The sequence below is a fragment of the Labeo rohita genome, chromosome 13 (genome assembly GCF_022985175.1).
Source record: "Labeo rohita strain BAU-BD-2019 chromosome 13, IGBB_LRoh.1.0, whole genome shotgun sequence".
NCBI lineage: Eukaryota > Metazoa > Chordata > Actinopteri > Cypriniformes > Cyprinidae > Labeo > Labeo rohita.
In genome coordinates, this window is record NC_066881.1 from 14,640,796 (window position 1) to 14,659,652 (window position 18,857).

Below are 18,857 nucleotides of genomic sequence, written 5' to 3' on the forward strand. Positions count from 1 at the left end.
CTTTTACATTTGCCAAAAATATAACTATTTTTACATTAAAAACAAACAAGCAAGTCCTGCCAAGATTTAAAAAGTAACACAAAATTTATGTAATGCATTACTTTCCATAAAAAGCAGCTAAGTTACTAAGTTATTAGTACGTAACGTATTTACTTACTTTTTACTTACTAGGGAGTAACGCAGTTTTGTAATGCTTTACTTTTTAAACGTAACTTAAGTAACTTTCCTCAACACTGGTCATGTTCAGCAGTGGCAGCTCTTAAAGTAATAGCAGCCAAATAACCTAATAACCCAGCTGCTGGGATGTCTATTAATCAGAGAACAATAGGAAAAGGATTCATCTATATTTAAGTTAGGATTTAGTGTTTGATAACTTTATTCAATTACTCTATACTTCCTACTTACTGAAGGGCACAGGTAAATAATAAGTTTATGTGAAGATTGTTTTAAGTTCACTTAAATTAGAATTTGATATTTGTTTTTAAGTCTAATAAATGTTAAAATTAATAGCTTTTGATTGTACTGTAATGTTGCATGGCTATAGTCAAATAGTTAAATATTAGGAAAAAAGAACACTTTTCTAAATACTGGTATCAGTGATACTCACCTTCAGTTATTAAAAAAAAAACAAATATTCAAAATATACTGTCTATGTTGTTTCTACATTAATTTAAAGATCAAATGTGAAATTATTGCAATATATAAGTATATTTAAAAACTTTAATGTTAGGTGGGAAATGTGCAATTAATTAAAAAAAAAAAAAATCACTTGACAGCACTAAAATTACAAGTGCTTTTGACCAATTTAATATGTCCTTGCTCAATAAAAGTACTCATTTCTTTCAAAAGAAAACAAACACAATGAGGACTGTAAGTATTTCAGTTTATTGCATGCAGATTTCAAGATCACATATGCAAAGACTTGCGATCTTTGCAAGACCCATTATTTTACATATTGAGTGGGATGTTCCTCCCTTGATAAGTATGTAGTTATGCATGGGATTTCCTCTCTCAGAAAGTCACATAGACCAGCAGTAACTCTCTATTAAAATCTTTTCTTTTCCGCTTTATGCTCGTTAATTCTGACTGCAATGTGTTTGACAGGCGTCCCTGTCCCTGGTGGACATTTCCATGAGACAGATGTTGTCTTACTGTAGACAGAGTTTTATGTTGCTGTTAGGTCAGCCATGCCTGAGAATTTAAAGTTAAAAAAGTTACATTTATACATATTTCAATACTTGTTAAAAGTTTCATTTAAAGAAATGAAACAATAGAGTTACAGTCTTATTGAAAATCTATGGTGCTAATAATGTCCCCGCATATAGTTATGAAAGACATAAGTTATGAAAAACATAAGTAAATCAGTTCTCATAGCTACTGGAGATTTTTTTTTTTGAAGTCTAATACTTGAACCAGTGCCTCTACCGACTTTCTATGTTATAATAAGGACTTGTTTCTTGATTTGATTTGGAATTTATAATGACCTTTTCTGAAACTTTGTACTGAATCTGTGTGAAAACCCACCAGTGTGCTTATTAAGTAAAGGCAAGTGGTACTTTTTAGAAAAAAAAAAAACACACAGCATTGAGAATGTTGTATAGATTTGCATATGTAATGAATGTGTAGGTGTCCTTGGCTAAAGATAATCCTCATATCCTTTGCTAAAACACAAAAAGGGAAAGAAGGGAGCGAGAGAAAATGAGAGAGGAAAAGATGAGAATTGTGTTTGTAATTATGAAACACCTCTGTGATTGTACTGGGTGTGAATAATGCAGGAGGAGTGAGGAGCTTCTGGGTAGAAAGTTCACCTGAAACATCTGTGCGCTGTGGAAATCTAGATCAAGAATGCAATAGAACATGCAAATATGCGCAGAACTTCTACAGAATATGAACTTTTGCAAATCTCTTTTTTCATGCAATGTATTATTCATTGATGTAAGATGTTTGTATACGTCCTGCAATAATCAGAACAACTGCAGTTCACCCTGTCAGTGGTTTGGTGTTCAATCTGGTTATTTTTATTTATTACGTTAATACTAATGCATTTTAATATTAAATATTAAGCTTTATTTTTTATGTTTATTTTTTTTTATTTATGTACACGTATGAGCAATATCTTTAATTGAATATCCTGCAGTTGTGATCGTAGCTAGGAAGGCTCATTGTAAATAAAACTTTACCTTTCAAATTTCTAAACAAAAGCTCTTTTTGTCTCCAAACAGGACATTTTTGAATATTATAGGGTAGGTTAAACGCTTTGGCACTTCAAAGAGCTCTTTTTCCTGTCTTTCTTTCACTTTTGAGTGTCACACTGACTGTGGTGGCGTTCCCTCAGTGTGCCTTTATGCCCTGTTTTTAATGACACACTCCAGATCTCTTAGAATTTTGCCCTCGCCATTAACCCTGAGACACTTTTTGACCCTCGCACTGTCTAAGGACCCATTAGACGGGGTCTGGTCGCGGGGTACATTGATGGACGCTTCTTCTGTCCCTATTGCCTGCATACATTTTCTGCTCCCACACACACAAATGTCTAAAAATGAAAGGAGGTCATTACTGAGGGGCTCAGGAAACTTTGTTATAGAAAAGCCCTACTGGCAAGCACAGAAAATGTAAATCATGTGACAGTGTCCCTTGTGTCTCAAATGTCCAGCACTCTGAATGTCAGACACATTGCATGAATACACATTCATTTCACAAAACGCGTTTATTTTGCAATTAAAAGGTCAGTTAACAACACAAAGGTGAAATACATTTCAGTCCTTGCAACAAAATAGATTTAGATTTAGATAGTAATTCTAAATATAAATGAAAAGATGCTGGAACTTCTAGGAGGTGTGAACACTTTTTGTTTTTGTTTTCTCCCCCTTCCTCTTGTGAATGTCTCGTGTATAGATTTGGCAGTCTTGCGAGTTTCACTGACAGATTGTGAAAATGCATTTGCATTCTCTTATTTTGTCGTCTTGGGTTATTTAGATAAAATAAGCTGATGTTTGGGGTCTCTAGGCCTTTATTGTTCTCCTTTTATGTCTCTTTTTCTCTTTTTTCCTGTCAGCTCCAGTAACTGTCACAGGACTTTTTATATTTACCTGCTGGAGATCAATAGGACAGCTCCTGTGGTGGTCTTTTCTGTTGGGCCAAACAAATAATTGCTTGCTTGACTATAAAAACATCACTTTAAATGCCATATTTCATCCACACTTCAGTGTTAAGCATTATAGCTAGTTGTTTGTATTGAAGAAAACAGACCCTTTGTGAATAGGCCCATGTGTGTGGGCTGCCTCTGCTCAGAGGTGGAGTTTGTGGGTAAGCAAAACTAAAACTGTTTTAGCGTTGTTTGATAGTGACAAGTATGCAATGTATCTGATCTTACATACATAACCATTGTTATAGTATTTATTAAATACAAACTATGTAACTTTTGGCCCATGAAATCTGTCCCAACTGCTTTAAAATATAAATAATTATTATCAGTTTATAATTGTAAGTGTATTTGGGTAAAATAAAGGTATGGTTTCGAAGATGGACTCATTTTTTTAAAATCATTTTTTAATAATATAAAAAATGTAATAAAAAAATAATAAATTAAATTAAATAAATAATTTGTTTTTAGTCTAATTTTAGATTAAGTATTATACAATTTCTTTAAAAAAAAAATTTTTGTCATATTGTATACAAACAGAAACTTAAATGTCTTCACAGCAATCCGTCAAAATAAAAGTTCTGTTTATCTTGAAGAAATTGTGACAGAAATATATTAATTAATGTAATGATTGTAGTACTACTTCTACTACTAATATTATATAAAAAAATTGAGTAATAAATACCAGACAATTATTTACCAGAATGTGTTTACCGTGTTGTGTATTTACGTTTATTAAAAATGTAAATACACAACACAGTATTTCTGGAAAAAATAAATAAATAAATAATAAAAATAAAATAAAATAATAATAAATTAATAAAATATATTTTTTTAATAAAATCAATTAATTAGAGAACTTTTAATTATTAAAATTTAATGAACCATTAAAATGGAATCCAGAAAATTAATGGAAAATACAGAATGGTAAAAATGAAACTGAATTTGAATTTAATTTTTGTTAGACTTTTAATAAATTGCTTTTAAGTCGTGTTCCATGATTTCAATTAATTAGACATGCTTTTTCATTCATATTTTTTAAATTTGACCATTAAAACAAGAGTTTAAAAAATTAAAACAGGAAAAACTCAATCCAGAAAATTTAAAATGGAACAAAATGAATTTGGAAAAAAAAAAATGGAATTTGGGGAAAAAAAAAAAAAATCACATTTAGTATTAGTAATTTATTTCCACCTATTTATTTCAGTTCGTTTACAAGGCAACATTTGTAATTAATCTAATATTTATATTTGATTCCAGCTTTGTTTTAGTTAACAAAAAATATTTTAATAGTTTTGGTTTTAGTTAAAAATAACAACACTAAGGACCAGATTAACTATCAGCTTGTGCCAGCACAAACCTTTAGGCGTTAAAATAGTGTTGTCAGGATTTACTGAAGATGCGCAGTGAAGAATTAGCGCTGAAAAGGCATGGACACAGTTATTTTTGTGCCTGACCTTACTGAATATGCATTTGTAGGAGTTTCCCTTTCAGACGCAAAATTTATGGGGGGAGAGTATTAAAATGAATCACGCAACACGATTTACTAACGTTTGCACTCGTCAAATCACTGCACCATTATTTAATGCGCCAAAAATGCATACCCTAAAGCAGGTGCTAATTTGTGCTGCTTTTGGTAGATTGCACTGGTGATTATGGAAATGATCTGGCTGTGTCTATTTTATTAATGTGTGCATTGTCAGTAAATCACACACAGAATTTTCCCCTCCCATTGACGCTTTTATGGATTTGTGCTCTAGCGATAATTTGCACTGTTTAGTAAATCTAGCCCTAAATGTTACTGATGGGGCTGTGGAGGTACATTAGTCTTAAATGGTGGGGAAATTCTCATTTATCTTATACAATTTTACCTAAAATTAAACTAAATCTTCTCTCTCTCTAGCTCAGAACTGTTCAGGCCATCGTACGTGTGGTCAGTGCCTGGAACATCCTGACTGTGGTTGGTGCGGAGACCCTACAGACACAGGTCAGGGCCAGTGTATTGAGGGATCATACCGTGGACCGATGAGGAACTTGAGCAGACAGAGCCGAGAGAGGGTGTTGGACACCAGTGTCTGTTCAAGGGAAAAGGGCTATGATTGGGCCTACATAACCTGCCCAGGTACACATTAAAACACACACTCATACATTAATGTGCACTGATCACATGTAAATGATCAAATGAACAAACCCTTCTCACATTGTATGTTTCAGCATGTCAGTGTAACGGCCACAGTACGTGTGTTAATGCCAGTGTATGTGAGCAATGCAAGAATCTCACAACTGGGCTGCAGTGCCAAATCTGTCTACCTGGTTACTATGGAGACCCAACAAATGGAGGGAAATGCCAAGGTGAGATATTTCTCTGTATGCGTATGTGAGCAATTATGTGTCTGTCTGTTTGTGCGCTTGTTTGTATCTGTGTTTGAAAATCACAGAGGCTGTCTTTTCAGCAAGTATGATTTTGTCTCTGTGGAACAAGATATATTTAGCAAAATATCCAGATGTTGTTTTCCATAGAATGAAAGTGGATAATAAATATAGCTACCAAGCTACAAAGAACAGAAGTACAACAAAAGTAGACCATTTGATTGTGTCGTAAATTTCAAATATTCAAACAACACCATAGAATGAAGAACAAAGCAAAATTAAATTTGACGGTCATTAATGATTGAGCATTATTACACACTGTTCTTTTCAAACTATATATATATATATATAGTTTGAAAAGAACTGTTTATTTGCAAAAACAGAAGAGTTTATTTGCAAAAACAGATAACTGTTTTTTTTTTTTTTTTCCCAAAAGTCTTGTTTTTTAATTGTTATCATGTTTAATTGGAATGCACAATGAAAAAAACATGATTTTTGAAAATTAAATATATATATATAATTAATACAGAATAATACAGAAAATCGAATATATGAATCATATATATATAATACAGAAAATTCTAAAGGGTTCACAAACTTTCAAGCAGCACTGTATATATATACAATGTATACTTTGTCATTTATTTATGAAAAATGACCTGTGTTAAATATTTGTGAGTTGCAAAAGTGTGTGAATCTCTAGGATTAGCAGTTAATTTGAAGGTGAAATTGGAGTCATTCTGTTCAGAAGTGTTTTCAGTCAATAGGGTGACAATTAGGTGTCAGTTTATGCCCTGTTTTATTTAAAGAACAGGGATCTATTAAAGTCTGATCATGTTTGTGAAAGTGAATCATGGCACAAACAAAGGAGATCTCTGAGGACCTGAGAAAAAAAGTTGTTGTTGCTCATCAGCCTGGAAAAGGTTACAAAACCATCTCTAAAGAGTTTGGACTTCACAATTCCACAGTCAGACAGATTGTGTACAAATGGAGGAAATTCAAGACCACAGTTACCCTCCCCAGAAGTGGTCGACCAACAAAGATCACTCCAAAGCAAGATGTATAATAGTTTCTGAGGTTGCAGATAACCCCAGGATAACTTCTAAGCAACTAAAGGCCTTTCTCACATTGGTTAATGTTGAAGTTCATGAGTCCATCATCAGGAGAACAATGAACAACCATGGTGTGCATGGGAGGGTTGCAAGGAGAAAGCCACAACTCTCCAAAAAAACAAAAAAAAAACCCACTGCTGCCTGTCTGCAGTTTAATAAAGATCATGTGGACAAGTCAGAAGGCTATTGGAGAAATGTTTTGTGGACGGATGAGACCAAAATATAATTTTTGGTTTAAATAGATATGTTTGGAGAAAGAAAAACGCTGCATTCCAGCATAAGAAGAATCTTATCCCATCTGTAAAACATGGTGGTGTTAATATCATGGTTTGGGCCTGTTTTGCTGCATCTGAGCCAGGACGATTTGCCATCATTAATGGAACAATAAATTCTGAATTACTCCAGCAAATTCTAAAGGAAAATGTCGGGACATCTGTCCATGTACTAAATGCAGCAAGACAACGACCCCAATTAAACAAGAACAAAGGTAATGATTTGGAACGGCTGAGTCAAAGTCCGGACCTAAAAGCAAAGATTCACATACTTTTGCATCTCGCAAATATTTAACACTGGATCATTTTTCTCAATAACTAAATGATGAAGTATATATTTTTTGACTTGTTTGTTTGATTGGATTCTCTTTGTCAACTTTAAGGGCATGTCATATACATGTAGAAACTTAAAGGTCCTCATGGGAAATAAAAGTTTGGTTAAAAAAATTGTATCAGAAATATATTGCTATTGTGAAGCAGAATGTACCACTGCTACTATTAATAATAAAATTATTATATATTTTTTTTAAGGAATAATCACACAATATTTCTTCCATGTTTTAATGTTAGTTGTAATTCCCCTGTGTTTGATAAAAAATAAAGTTGAATTTTCTTTTTTTTAAAAGATTCATGTTTTATGCCTTCATTTGACAGAATTTCAGAAAAAAAAAATTCTGAAAAAAAACACATTTTGGGCTATTGTTAAAATACATTTTAATAAATCAAGTTGTTTTTATGCATTCAAATAATTAGCAATAACACTAAAACAGAATGTGAGAGAAAAAATGAAACATTTCATAGAGCCATACAAATGTAATTTTTGTTAAACATAAATTGATGTTAAATTGGATAAATAAGTTAAATAATTTTAATTAACCAGAAATGCTTTTTGAATAATCAAACTTAATTTAACCATTAAACCATTGTTACATATATCGCCATGGCAGGTTGAATGTGCAGAGTGTGAATTCTGTAAAAAACTGAGTGCAAGGCTAAATAATGAGTGACTCAATTTCAACCTTGGCAACCTGCTAAAAAACTCCATTTCTGTGGATGAAAAAAAATCACATTGGTTTAGAAAGGTATGAGGTGAGAGTAGAGGATGCAGGAACTTTGATTATTTGTTAAACTACCTCTTTAAGATGTACATGTAGCCACACAATATTTCAAACTGAAATCGATGCAGTAGTTAGTTCATAAACAGTCTGCATGCATCCAAATGTACCAGAGGATATCCCAGTGTCCCCCATCTAATTTTGTTGTAATGGTTAGTGTGGCCATATTTCATTACGAGTGCAGTATTCAACCTGACGCAAATTGTATTGATTTGATGTGGGCTCCTCGTGTTAGTTCTTCACTGTGGCTTTTCTCCCGGTTTCCAATCACTGAGTTTATATACAAGCTTCATCTTAGAGATGAAAGTGCAGCGAGAGCGAGAGCGAGAGAAAGGCAGCAGAGAAGCGAAGAGGTGCAAGGAGGGTGGTGTAATAACATCATTCTCTGTCGGACAGATGTGCGTTTTCTCCACGTTCTGTGACATTAAATCACTCTTAATCATTTTCTTATTTCCTGGAGTTGACTGCTGCCCCACCTCCTCGCCTATAGGAGCGGTCCAGCGCTCACAGCGGAGATTTGATAGATGTGCGGCCCTTCGCATCTCTCAAGGATACGCGCTCTCCCTCCCTGTTGAATACCTCCGTGATTAAGAGTGCTTTATTGACTGCTCCTTGGTGTAAATGTGCACGTGTGTTTAATGCTCTGATTGTGGTCGCCGCTAATCCAGGAGTGTCATTTTTCAGAGTTAGTGAATGGGGGAGATTTACCTCACCTCGTGCACTAATACGTTTAAGCCACTGATCTGTGTTAGATTAGACGAGGGGAGATGGAGAGCAGCCCACTGTGTGGAGAACAGGGGAGGCTGGATGGATATCTCTCACCGAGTGTGTGCGTGTGTTGTCTGAAGGAGAAAAGAGACAGGCCATCAAAGTAAGATCAGGGTAAAATATGACACGTGGCCGGCTGCCCTTGACGAGAAAGAGAAAACAGTCTGTGGAAGATGGAGGACATGTGTCCTTTCGAAATGGCCTGCTTAGTTAAAGGACAACAGAGGGCATACAGTCCTGGGATTTTGTGTATGTATGTGTGTTTATTTATGTGTTTGAATGATGTGGTTTGGAATTCAGGGTTTCCAAATGAGAGCTGTGACCCGATACGGTCTGTCTTTTGTGCATACATACTTGCATGTATATGGGCCTGTTAGGAGTTTGTGTTATGACATGACATGACATGAGTAATTTTATACTATGGTATAAAAAAACAGTTTGCAGCACAATAAAATGGTTTATGTATACTTATTAGGGGTGTAATGGTGAATAGATGTCATAATTCGATACGTACCTTGGTTTTGGGGTCACAGAAAACATGACAGGTAATGTATTTTTTCATTTATTTTGAACAGACAGTAGTGAGCAGTTGCTTTTGATTTGAATTAGATTGTATAATTTTAAGATTTAAAGCAAAAACAGAATGATCTGGCTTTAGATTTGTGAAATGATGCTATGTAAGACAAATGCACAAAAGAAAAACAGAAGACGGACTGAATGAACTTGCAAATTAATTTTCTGACAGCAGGTGGCGCTTAAGGAACAGCAGCAATAGTGCTTGTAAACATTACTTTAACATGCATTACAGGGCTTCAGACTAACATTTGAAGTTCTATAGATGGTGCTAGGAGCAGATTTGGTATAGCTGAGGGGGGTGGTGTGTGGGATTATTAAGTCATTTAATCATAAAATTACTGTTGTTTTGCATTGAAGTGCAGTTGCATATTCATTTCTCGTATATTATGTACACTGCTCCCCAAAAGTTTTGAAACACCCCTGGCAAAATGTGGTTTTGGACAATATCAGAATAAATCCTTATTTTTTGGTGCAAATGCATTGAAGTAACTTGACATTATTATTGAAGAGTAGCAATAATATTTTCATTTTGATTACATAATAATGGAAATATATATATGTCAAAGTCAGACATGCCCCTTTGCCAGCTTTGATGCCTGGTTACTGGTTTAAACTTGGCCCAGATTTTTAAAAGATTTTTGGGTCAGCACACTTTAATAGCTTCAACAATTGATTGCCAATTAAGTTTAGAATAAAATGAATTTAGGCCCAGATTAAGCAGAGCTGTAATAGCTGCTAATGGTGGATATTTTGATAAATCGAAAAAGTTTTTTCCATGTATAAACTGTTTATGTAAAAAATATGTTTTCGTAGTTTGTGTTGTCCCTTATCAGTGCAAAATTAAAACAAATGAAAAAGAATTCATGCCAATATTTTCCAAAACCCTACTTTTCTAGGGCGTTTCCAAACTTTTGGAGTGTATATTGCAAAAGTAACATGCAAATTTAAATTTTTATATAGAAAATGTATATATTCTACTCTTATTAAATGTACCATTATTCTTCTATAGTATTATACAGAACTGACCAACAACTTCAGTGAATAGAATCGCAAATTTAAGTAAAGTTTGTTTTTCAAGGCACTTTGTGACTCTTCTTACTTCATTCACAAAAAAAGTGTAAAACTGACAAAATCTGGTTTTTTGATGCGTCAACGCTGTTCATAACAGAGAATTCTATGCAGAATTTGAATGCAACTCACTAGATCTTGCAGCAGCCTTTTTATTCCTTCCACGGTAAATTCAAATACTTCTCACTGGATCTTGCTGCACTGTGCAGTATCGATGTCTGTTAAAGTCGTTCTGAGCTCGGACAGGTTCATTTGCGTTGCGGTCCGAGCTGATAAACAGTCCGTACTGCGCATCTCAAATGAGCAGCGGGATTTTGTTTAGCTTTCGTTTGCCATTTGATGTTTCTCATATGAAACACAAAAGGCAGCACTTATGAGTTGATCAACGCAGTGGTCATGCCAGTGCAACCGCTCACAAAATGTCATCGCACCGGCAGAAAAAATGGTTGCAGTCTGGAGCCCTGCATTATATGGAGGTAGAGGAGAACAAAATGCCACCAAAGCATTTCTGAAGATGGTTAGTTCCTCTCAGAGATACATTCATATAAACCCCCACATATTTGTCTTCATGTATTTCACGAGCAGTGAGCTTGATCTGCCTGCTACAGTTTTTCACTTTACGGTCTGATTAAAAAAAATTCCCACAAATTACATTTTGGGAAATGATTGCAATGCAGTTTATGTGCAATTCTGGAATAGAGATCAGCCAAAGTAAAACAAAAAGCTTCTGACTTATTTATGACTCATTTTGAAAACCCAAAACTTTTCCAAACTGCTGATTTAATATAAGCAGATCGTTCTTCAAGTGCCATCTGAACTCGCCGTTCTTGTTTTGGGTTGGTGCGTAGATCATCTGTTCTTCTGCTCTTTCCTGTTGTGGCAGTTATTGTTGCATTACCACATGAGTCCCCCTTTTGGATTGCTCGCCTATGACTGACTGTATGTTTGACTGCATGAACCGAACTGTGACATCCGTACCGTGACAGTTCTGGATATACAGTATACTTGTACTGTTACACCCCTAATGTTTATTTATATATTTAAACTTTCAATTGGCCACAGGATAACTTAATGTAGACCTATTGTGCCGCTTTTTGCAGTTTGTAATATAAGTCTGAGGTGTCCTCAGAATATGTCTGTGAAGTTTCAGCTCTAAATACCCCACAGATCATTTATTATATCATTTTGAGTGGAAGCAGAAACAGGCTGTTTTCGTGCAATTTTTTTAAAAAAGCAAATGAACTGCTGTTCCCAGCCTCCTTTTCCAGAATAGGGCTATGCTTTTACAGCTTATACCTCAGATACACTGTTAAAAACCATCTTTTTGATTATTTTGATTATCATGTCGCACTGAAATCATGCGTTTTAAACCATGTTAGTTTAAACTTCTGCTATATGGTTTTCTGAGCGCACACATCTGAAGCATGTGCACAGAAAATGGCTGTCACACGGCACATGAGTACTAAACTAAACTAAAAGTTTCATGTCTTATTGTGCTTTAACAGTCAAATACACACAAGTTTATGTTAAAACACACATACGTTTACAAACACACTCTGTCTGTGAACGTAAACAGCTGGGAAAGAAATCACGTTTATATTAGATGTGTGTTGCAGCAGAGTAATTTACAGTAAATAAGTCCACTGCTCTCTTGTCTCCTCTGAGGCTGGGACTCTGAAAAGTGTTCTGTGCTCGTCTGTGCAGCCCACGACAGAACAGTTGTGGCATTAGAACTGCTACCAATGTTGACGCTTGCGAAAACAGAATGACGGCGCCGTGGGTGGAAACTTGCAGATTAAGGGGCAGTAATAGTATAATAAAATCCCCTTTTTACATCACAGGGAGAGCGAAATCTAAGCGGCTTGTTTTTTCATATGCTTGCAGAAAAAGGCTTGCCAAAACTGGGTTGTCCTTTTTCACATTTTTTAGGATAGTAGATGCACCAGGGACTCGATTATAGCACTGAAACACGGAAATAGTCAGATTTTCAAGATATTTAGTGTACATCATTTGTGAGGCAGTTGGAAGTATCTGAACCTAGTGCTCATTGAATGTAACTGCATTAAGTGACTGTATGATGAGCACACTGATGCATCTAGGGTGTCTTGTTGTCTGTATTTAGCATGGTAACTGTGTTCAGCTCTTACAGAGTGTTACCGGTCCTGCTCAAAGTCCTGCATTTACCATTTCTCATTATGGTTTTAAATGGAAGTGGCTGTGTGTGAATAGTCATATTTGGTTACCATTTTCAGTAGTGTTTATCCATGTACTTGTTTGTAGACATTCACTGTTTTTTTGTGTCTGTGTGCGCACCTGACAGAGTCATATTGACCCTACAGCGGTGCTATTCCTGGCCTCTGACTAGACAAACGCATACACACAACACCCTTATTTTTCCTCTCTTTATTTGACCTGCATAAGTCATTCTCTGCTCGAGGTATAAAGCACACACCTGTTCACTCACCCAACATGACAGCCAAAGCTGGACCCGGAGCATGAAAACGTGAAAGTTTTGGAATAGCGTGTTCATTTAATCTCCATCCAAGCTCAACTCAACTTATTGGGATAGTTCACCCAATAATGAAATTCTGTCATTATTTACTTAACCCTAATGTCATTCCAAACCTGTATGACTTTCTTTCTTGTCTTTCAGTTGAAGTCAGTAATCTACAAAACTGTTATTACCATCATTCTTTAACATATCTTAATTTGTGTTCTGCCAAAGAAAGACATGAAGGTGAGTAAATGATGACAGAATTTTCATTTGAGTGACCTGTCACTTTAAGTCCATCGGGTAAATTTCAAGCCCCTTAATCACAGGCAAAGTTGAATCAATCCCTCATATATTATATAAACATGAACCTGTAATAATAGGTTTAAAATTCATTCAAATCTGTTTTAGCTTTGTAAACTTTGTTGCCTCGGTAACAAGGTAATTGAGAGCACTCCCACTAATTATAGTGTCTGATGAAGGTTCTCTAATGATTGTGAAGCTGGTGAAACTAGTATGACAGTATATAATGAGATTATAATGAACATTTGGGAGGTGCATGTTCAAATAGTCCTGCTAATTGCAGTGCTACAGGTAAATAAGCAGTGGTTTCTCCTCTCTTATTCCTCAGTAGTTTGTGTTATCTCCTGATCCTGAATCCTGATTCTCTGAATGTTTTGCTTTTAGTGAAGAAATCTGAACATTACTGATGGGATTTAGTGAAGCGCTCACTCTCTCGCTTTTATGTCCTCATTGTCTCTTTCTCCTTTTATTGCCTCTTCCTGTTTATGTCTGCGTGAATCCTCATTAGAAACATGCTAGTAGTCAGCCATTCATTTCTAAGAAACCCCGCTCACTGAAGATGATTCACTTTCACTTATGGCATTTGTACTGCACTGATGCATCAAGCCTTTTATGGCTGTTTGATGCCACACATGAATTCATACTTATATCTAACAGGAGCTGTGTGTTTCTGTGTGTGTGTAATATGTATATTTCTGTCCTAAAATGTCCAGTATCATTTTTGTTAATCACTCATTCATGGCATCAAGTGCTCCCATGTGTCACAGCGCTGCTAACATCACTCTTTGTGAGTGCGAGCACATGGTGGCAGTCGTATAAAGCAGATAGGAGGGGAAACTCTAACATCAGGCACAGATGGAGAAGAGCTCCGCTTTGCCTCTCGCTCTGAACATTTCCCCCCCCCTCCTAATCTCTTTAAGGATCTGTTTGAGATGGCAGTTTGCTTTTGCACACAGCGAGGTTTCAGCAGCGCCTGTCCTCTCCACGCTCCTCATCCCCGACAAAACAACTGTGGCATCTAATCATGTTTTGCCACATCCAGTTTGTGTCGTACAAGCTTCTGTTGGGTTTGGGGTGTTTGGGGTGTACTCACAGAAGGTCATACTTGACATTCCTTATAAATACCTGTAAAAATGCTTGATGGGAACATGTGCATCATGTTGGATGGACCCTGTATATATTTGTTTCATTTTTGGTTATATAATATTCAACAAAATGTCATGTTTTAATAATTCAAGTTATTTGATAATAATAGTAATAACAATAATATTCTTGTTATTAATAAATAGTATAACTAGTATAAATAGTATTTTTAATATCAGTAATTATTTATAATAAATGTAATATTATTAATTATTATATAGAAAATAGAAAACTAGATATTAGTAAAAAGCCTAGTTTATATATAAATTCTAACATTTTTATAATAAAATGCATTATGTTATAAAATAATAAATACATTATATTATTATAAATGTGTATATAATTTATTATATAATGATTTTTTTTTATATTTTATGTATTTGTCTAAGCATGAATAATAGTAATAATTAAACCTTAATTTATTGTTATTAATAAACATTATAATGTGTTATTATTATCAGTAGTAATTAACTATAAAGATTATAATATTAATCATAATATTAATATTTGATAGTGATATTATTATTATTATTATTATTAATATAACATGCATAGATAAATACATAATATAAAACAAATGTATAATAAATTAAATACATAATAATAATAAAACATTAATTTATTGTTATTAATAAATACTATAATGTGTTGTTGTTATTATTATTCATAATTAATTATAAAGATTATAATATTTTTAATTATTATATTAATAATTGAAAAATGGATAGTAGTAAAAATACTAGTGTATATATAAATTAACATTTTTATATTAAAATACATAAAATGATTAATGTATTGAAATAAAATTACATTAAAATTGCAAAATTATTGTTTTGCTTATCACAAAATAGATATTACATACGGTTTATATCAACGATTAATAATAATAATAATAATAATAATAATATTTTATATATTTTATTATATATTTATCTTTTATATTTTATGTATTTATCTATGAATATTCTGATAATAATAATAATAATAATACTGATATTAATACATATATTTTATCAATGATAATTAATTATAAAGATTATAATATTATTAATTATTTTTACTTTAATAATTTACTTTAATAATTGAAAAAGATACTAATACACAAAAAAGACTAGTGTGTATATAAATAATAAACATTTTTATAATAAAATTCATACAATTATAAAAATATTAAAATAATAGTTACATTAAAAATACTAAATTATTATCACAAAATAATTATTACATAATGTTTATATCAAAGATTATTATTATTGTATTAATTTGTATATATTTTTTATATTTTATTGTATATATTTTTATATAAATACATGTTAATATTATTACATGTTAATATTTATAATTAATTATAAATATTATAGTATTAATTATTATGTGTGTGTCTTTTACTAGCATGTATTTTGTGATCTCAAAACAACAACAAGAACACTAATAATAATAGTAATAATAATAATATAATAAAATTGATACATGGCCTAAGAAATACCATATGAAGCTGCTATAATATATAAAACACATTTAAATTTTTTATTTTATGTTTTATTTTATTTTCTTGATAAGACTACTGCTTCATGTGTATTATGTATCTGTGTATATGTTTGAACAGCGTTTCACTGGCAGTATAGTACACTAAGACTGTATGTGTCCTTTAGCTCCTAATGTCCCTGTACAGTGGCTCAGTCTTTGCGATGTCTCCATGGAGTCGGCTGGCAGCATCTGCTGTATTTGGCTCAGGGTAGTAGCACATCACTGTGAGCTGACAACAGAGGTCATGAGGGCCACAGCACCATCCTCACCTTCCTATCCATTAATTAAAACCCTCTACCCCATAGAGGTGAGTGGAGAAACACTTACCTGGAACCAATTTACTCAGAATGGCTGTGGCTTCTGCCATTACGACTATACAGTATGTGTACTTTATATAAAAGTGACTCAACTCCTATTGTCATATTTGCGTCAGACACGGGAATATTACATTTAGAGTTAAATTACAGTTCCTAGAAATTATGGGCATGCAGTGTGTAAGCTATATTATCTTATCCATATAAATATGAATAAGAGGGTGTTAATGAAGCACTGCTGAGCCCTCAAACAAGCCAGGAATGAGTAACCTTATTTAGGGTTCAGTTCATCTAATTGGTGAGTAAGAAAGAGAGTGAGCAGGAAGTCAAGGGAAAAATACAAGGAAGCTCTGCACTTTTTATAGTGAAAATTATTAATCATTCTGGCTTAAAAAATATTTTTTTGGGGGGAGGACATTGCAAGAGGTGAGAATTAAGGAGTAAAACCCAAATACCCTTTTTGCATGATCAGATTTGACTTTCAGCCAGTCGTAAACTCAGAATGAATTGCGTCTGAGCCGTGTTCCTTTCAAGACTGGTTTAACTTCCATCAGCTTTAATGTCATCTGTGTGTGTTAGTGTGTGTGCATCTGTTTGTGAGGATTTATGAAAGCCTTCACTCTGGTTTTGTCACTTATGTTCCACGGTCTGTTTGCATACAAATATGAGTTTATCTCTTCTGTCTCCCTTTATTTTCATATTTATTTCCTTTCTTTCATTAAGTTTTATTGTGGATCTAAATGAAGCATGTCAGATATATGCTAATGTTTGTGTACGTTATGAAAAAGTTTTGTTAGACATGGTTAGGTAACTACTTTCATTGTAAGGGGGTTTGCGAGTGTGTGTTTTGTCATTTCCACGGCCTAAATGGCTTTTGGCAGAAATATTTATGAGAGAGCGTACGTGTACGTGTGCGCATGTGCCTACGTGTGGTTGTGAGTGTGTGTTTGTAGTCCATCGCTTTCAGAGTAAGTGCTGAAACAGCAGCTCCAGGCAGCGCTGTTCCTCTGCTATAATGTGAGTACATTTTACACATCATAATTTAGCTATAAATCTTTTTGCAGCACGCACGGCGGAGCCACCGACACTCTGCGGCAGCCTGTCCCCACAGTCCTGTCAAAATGACACGCATGCTGATGCACAAATGCACACATATGCATAATGTGTATAGACATGCATGTACATGTTTGAGCTCATTGTGAGAATAATGTGTATGCATCGCCTTGTCGTTATACTGGCAGATTTGAAGCCTTTTATGTTGCTGTGCTGCCTAATGATTGTTTTTAAAGGGATAGTTCACCCAAAAATGAAAATTACCCCTTGATTTACTCAACCTCAAGCCATCCTAGGTGTACATGACTTTCTTTTGTCAGACGAATACAATTGGAGTTATATTAAAAATGTTTTGAATTTTCTACGCCGTATAATGACGTTACATACATCTTCGGCTGGAATGCATACATGCATACGTCTGTTAGCGGAAACTAGAGATTACAGTTAATAAAGTTCTAAATATGGATATTTTTCTTGCACAAATACATCAGTTTGCTTCAGAAGGCATTTATTAAACCCCAACAACGTGTGGAGTCATTTTTATGATGGATGGATGCACTTATTGGAATATTTTAAACCCTGTTCACTGTTATTATAAAGCATGGAAGAGCCAGAACTTTTTTTAATGTAACCCCAGTTGTATTTGTCTGAAAAAAGAGAGTCATATGGCTTGAGGGTGAGTAAATCAATTGGTAATTAAAATTTTTGGGTGAACTGTCCCTGTAATATGTGCTAGTATTTTGTCCTGCATCAAACTACACTGAAGTCTGTATAATTAAAAAATACATTTTGTAAATTTTCTGCAGAAAACCAGGGTAATATAATATAATATAATACAATACAATACAATACAATACAATACAATACAATTTTTATTTATTTTGTAACAGTCCTGAAAAAAAAATGATCATGTTTTCCACTAAAATAAGCAACTGCTTTCAACAATGGAGATGACAATAAGGTTCTTTTTTTTTTTTTTTTTTAAAGGACCTAATCAACATATGAGAACCTTTATTGGTCATGCGACAGTCAAAACTGGAGTAATGATGCTAGAAAATTCAGCTTTTAAAATATATAATTATTTTTTTTTAATATCTAAAGAAAATATATTAAATTAAAATATAATAAAAGTATTCATATTAAAATATATAAAATTCTTTTTCAAATAAAATATTAATTTTAAAATATAAAATGAAAACATATTTTTAAATATATTCAAAAAGAAAACAGCCACATATGTGACCCTGGACCACAAAACCAGTCTTAAGTCGTTGGGTTATATTTGTAGAAATAGCCCAAAATATATTGTATGGGTCAAAATTATTGATTTTTATTTTTAAAATCATTAGGAAATTAAGTAAAGATCATGTTCCATGAAGATATTTTGTAAATTTCTTACTTTAAATATATAAAAACGTAATTTTTGATTAGTAATTTCCATTGTTAAGAACTTCATTTGGACAACTTTAAAGGCGATCCTCTCACTGTTTAGATTTTTTTTGCACCCTCAGATTCCATATATTTAAATTTACTTCTGATATGAAACAAAGTCTCAGATTTCAAATTCTGACCATTTTTTGCAATATTCAAACAATAAATGCTG

At 33.5% G+C, this 18,857-nt stretch overlaps 1 protein-coding gene across 2 annotated transcripts in view; it reads left to right on the forward strand.

The window, feature by feature from the left end:
- Positions 1–18,857, forward strand: part of atrnl1a (attractin-like 1a) — a 318,119-nt gene that overhangs the window by 119,967 nt on the left and 179,295 nt on the right. For both annotated transcript variants that reach the window (XM_051126138.1, XM_051126139.1), the window contains exons 19-20: positions 5,046–5,264; positions 5,357–5,494. In XM_051126138.1, coding sequence (XP_050982095.1) covers positions 5,046–5,264; positions 5,357–5,494 — 357 coding nt within the window. The remainder of the gene's footprint in view (positions 1–5,045; positions 5,265–5,356; positions 5,495–18,857) is intronic.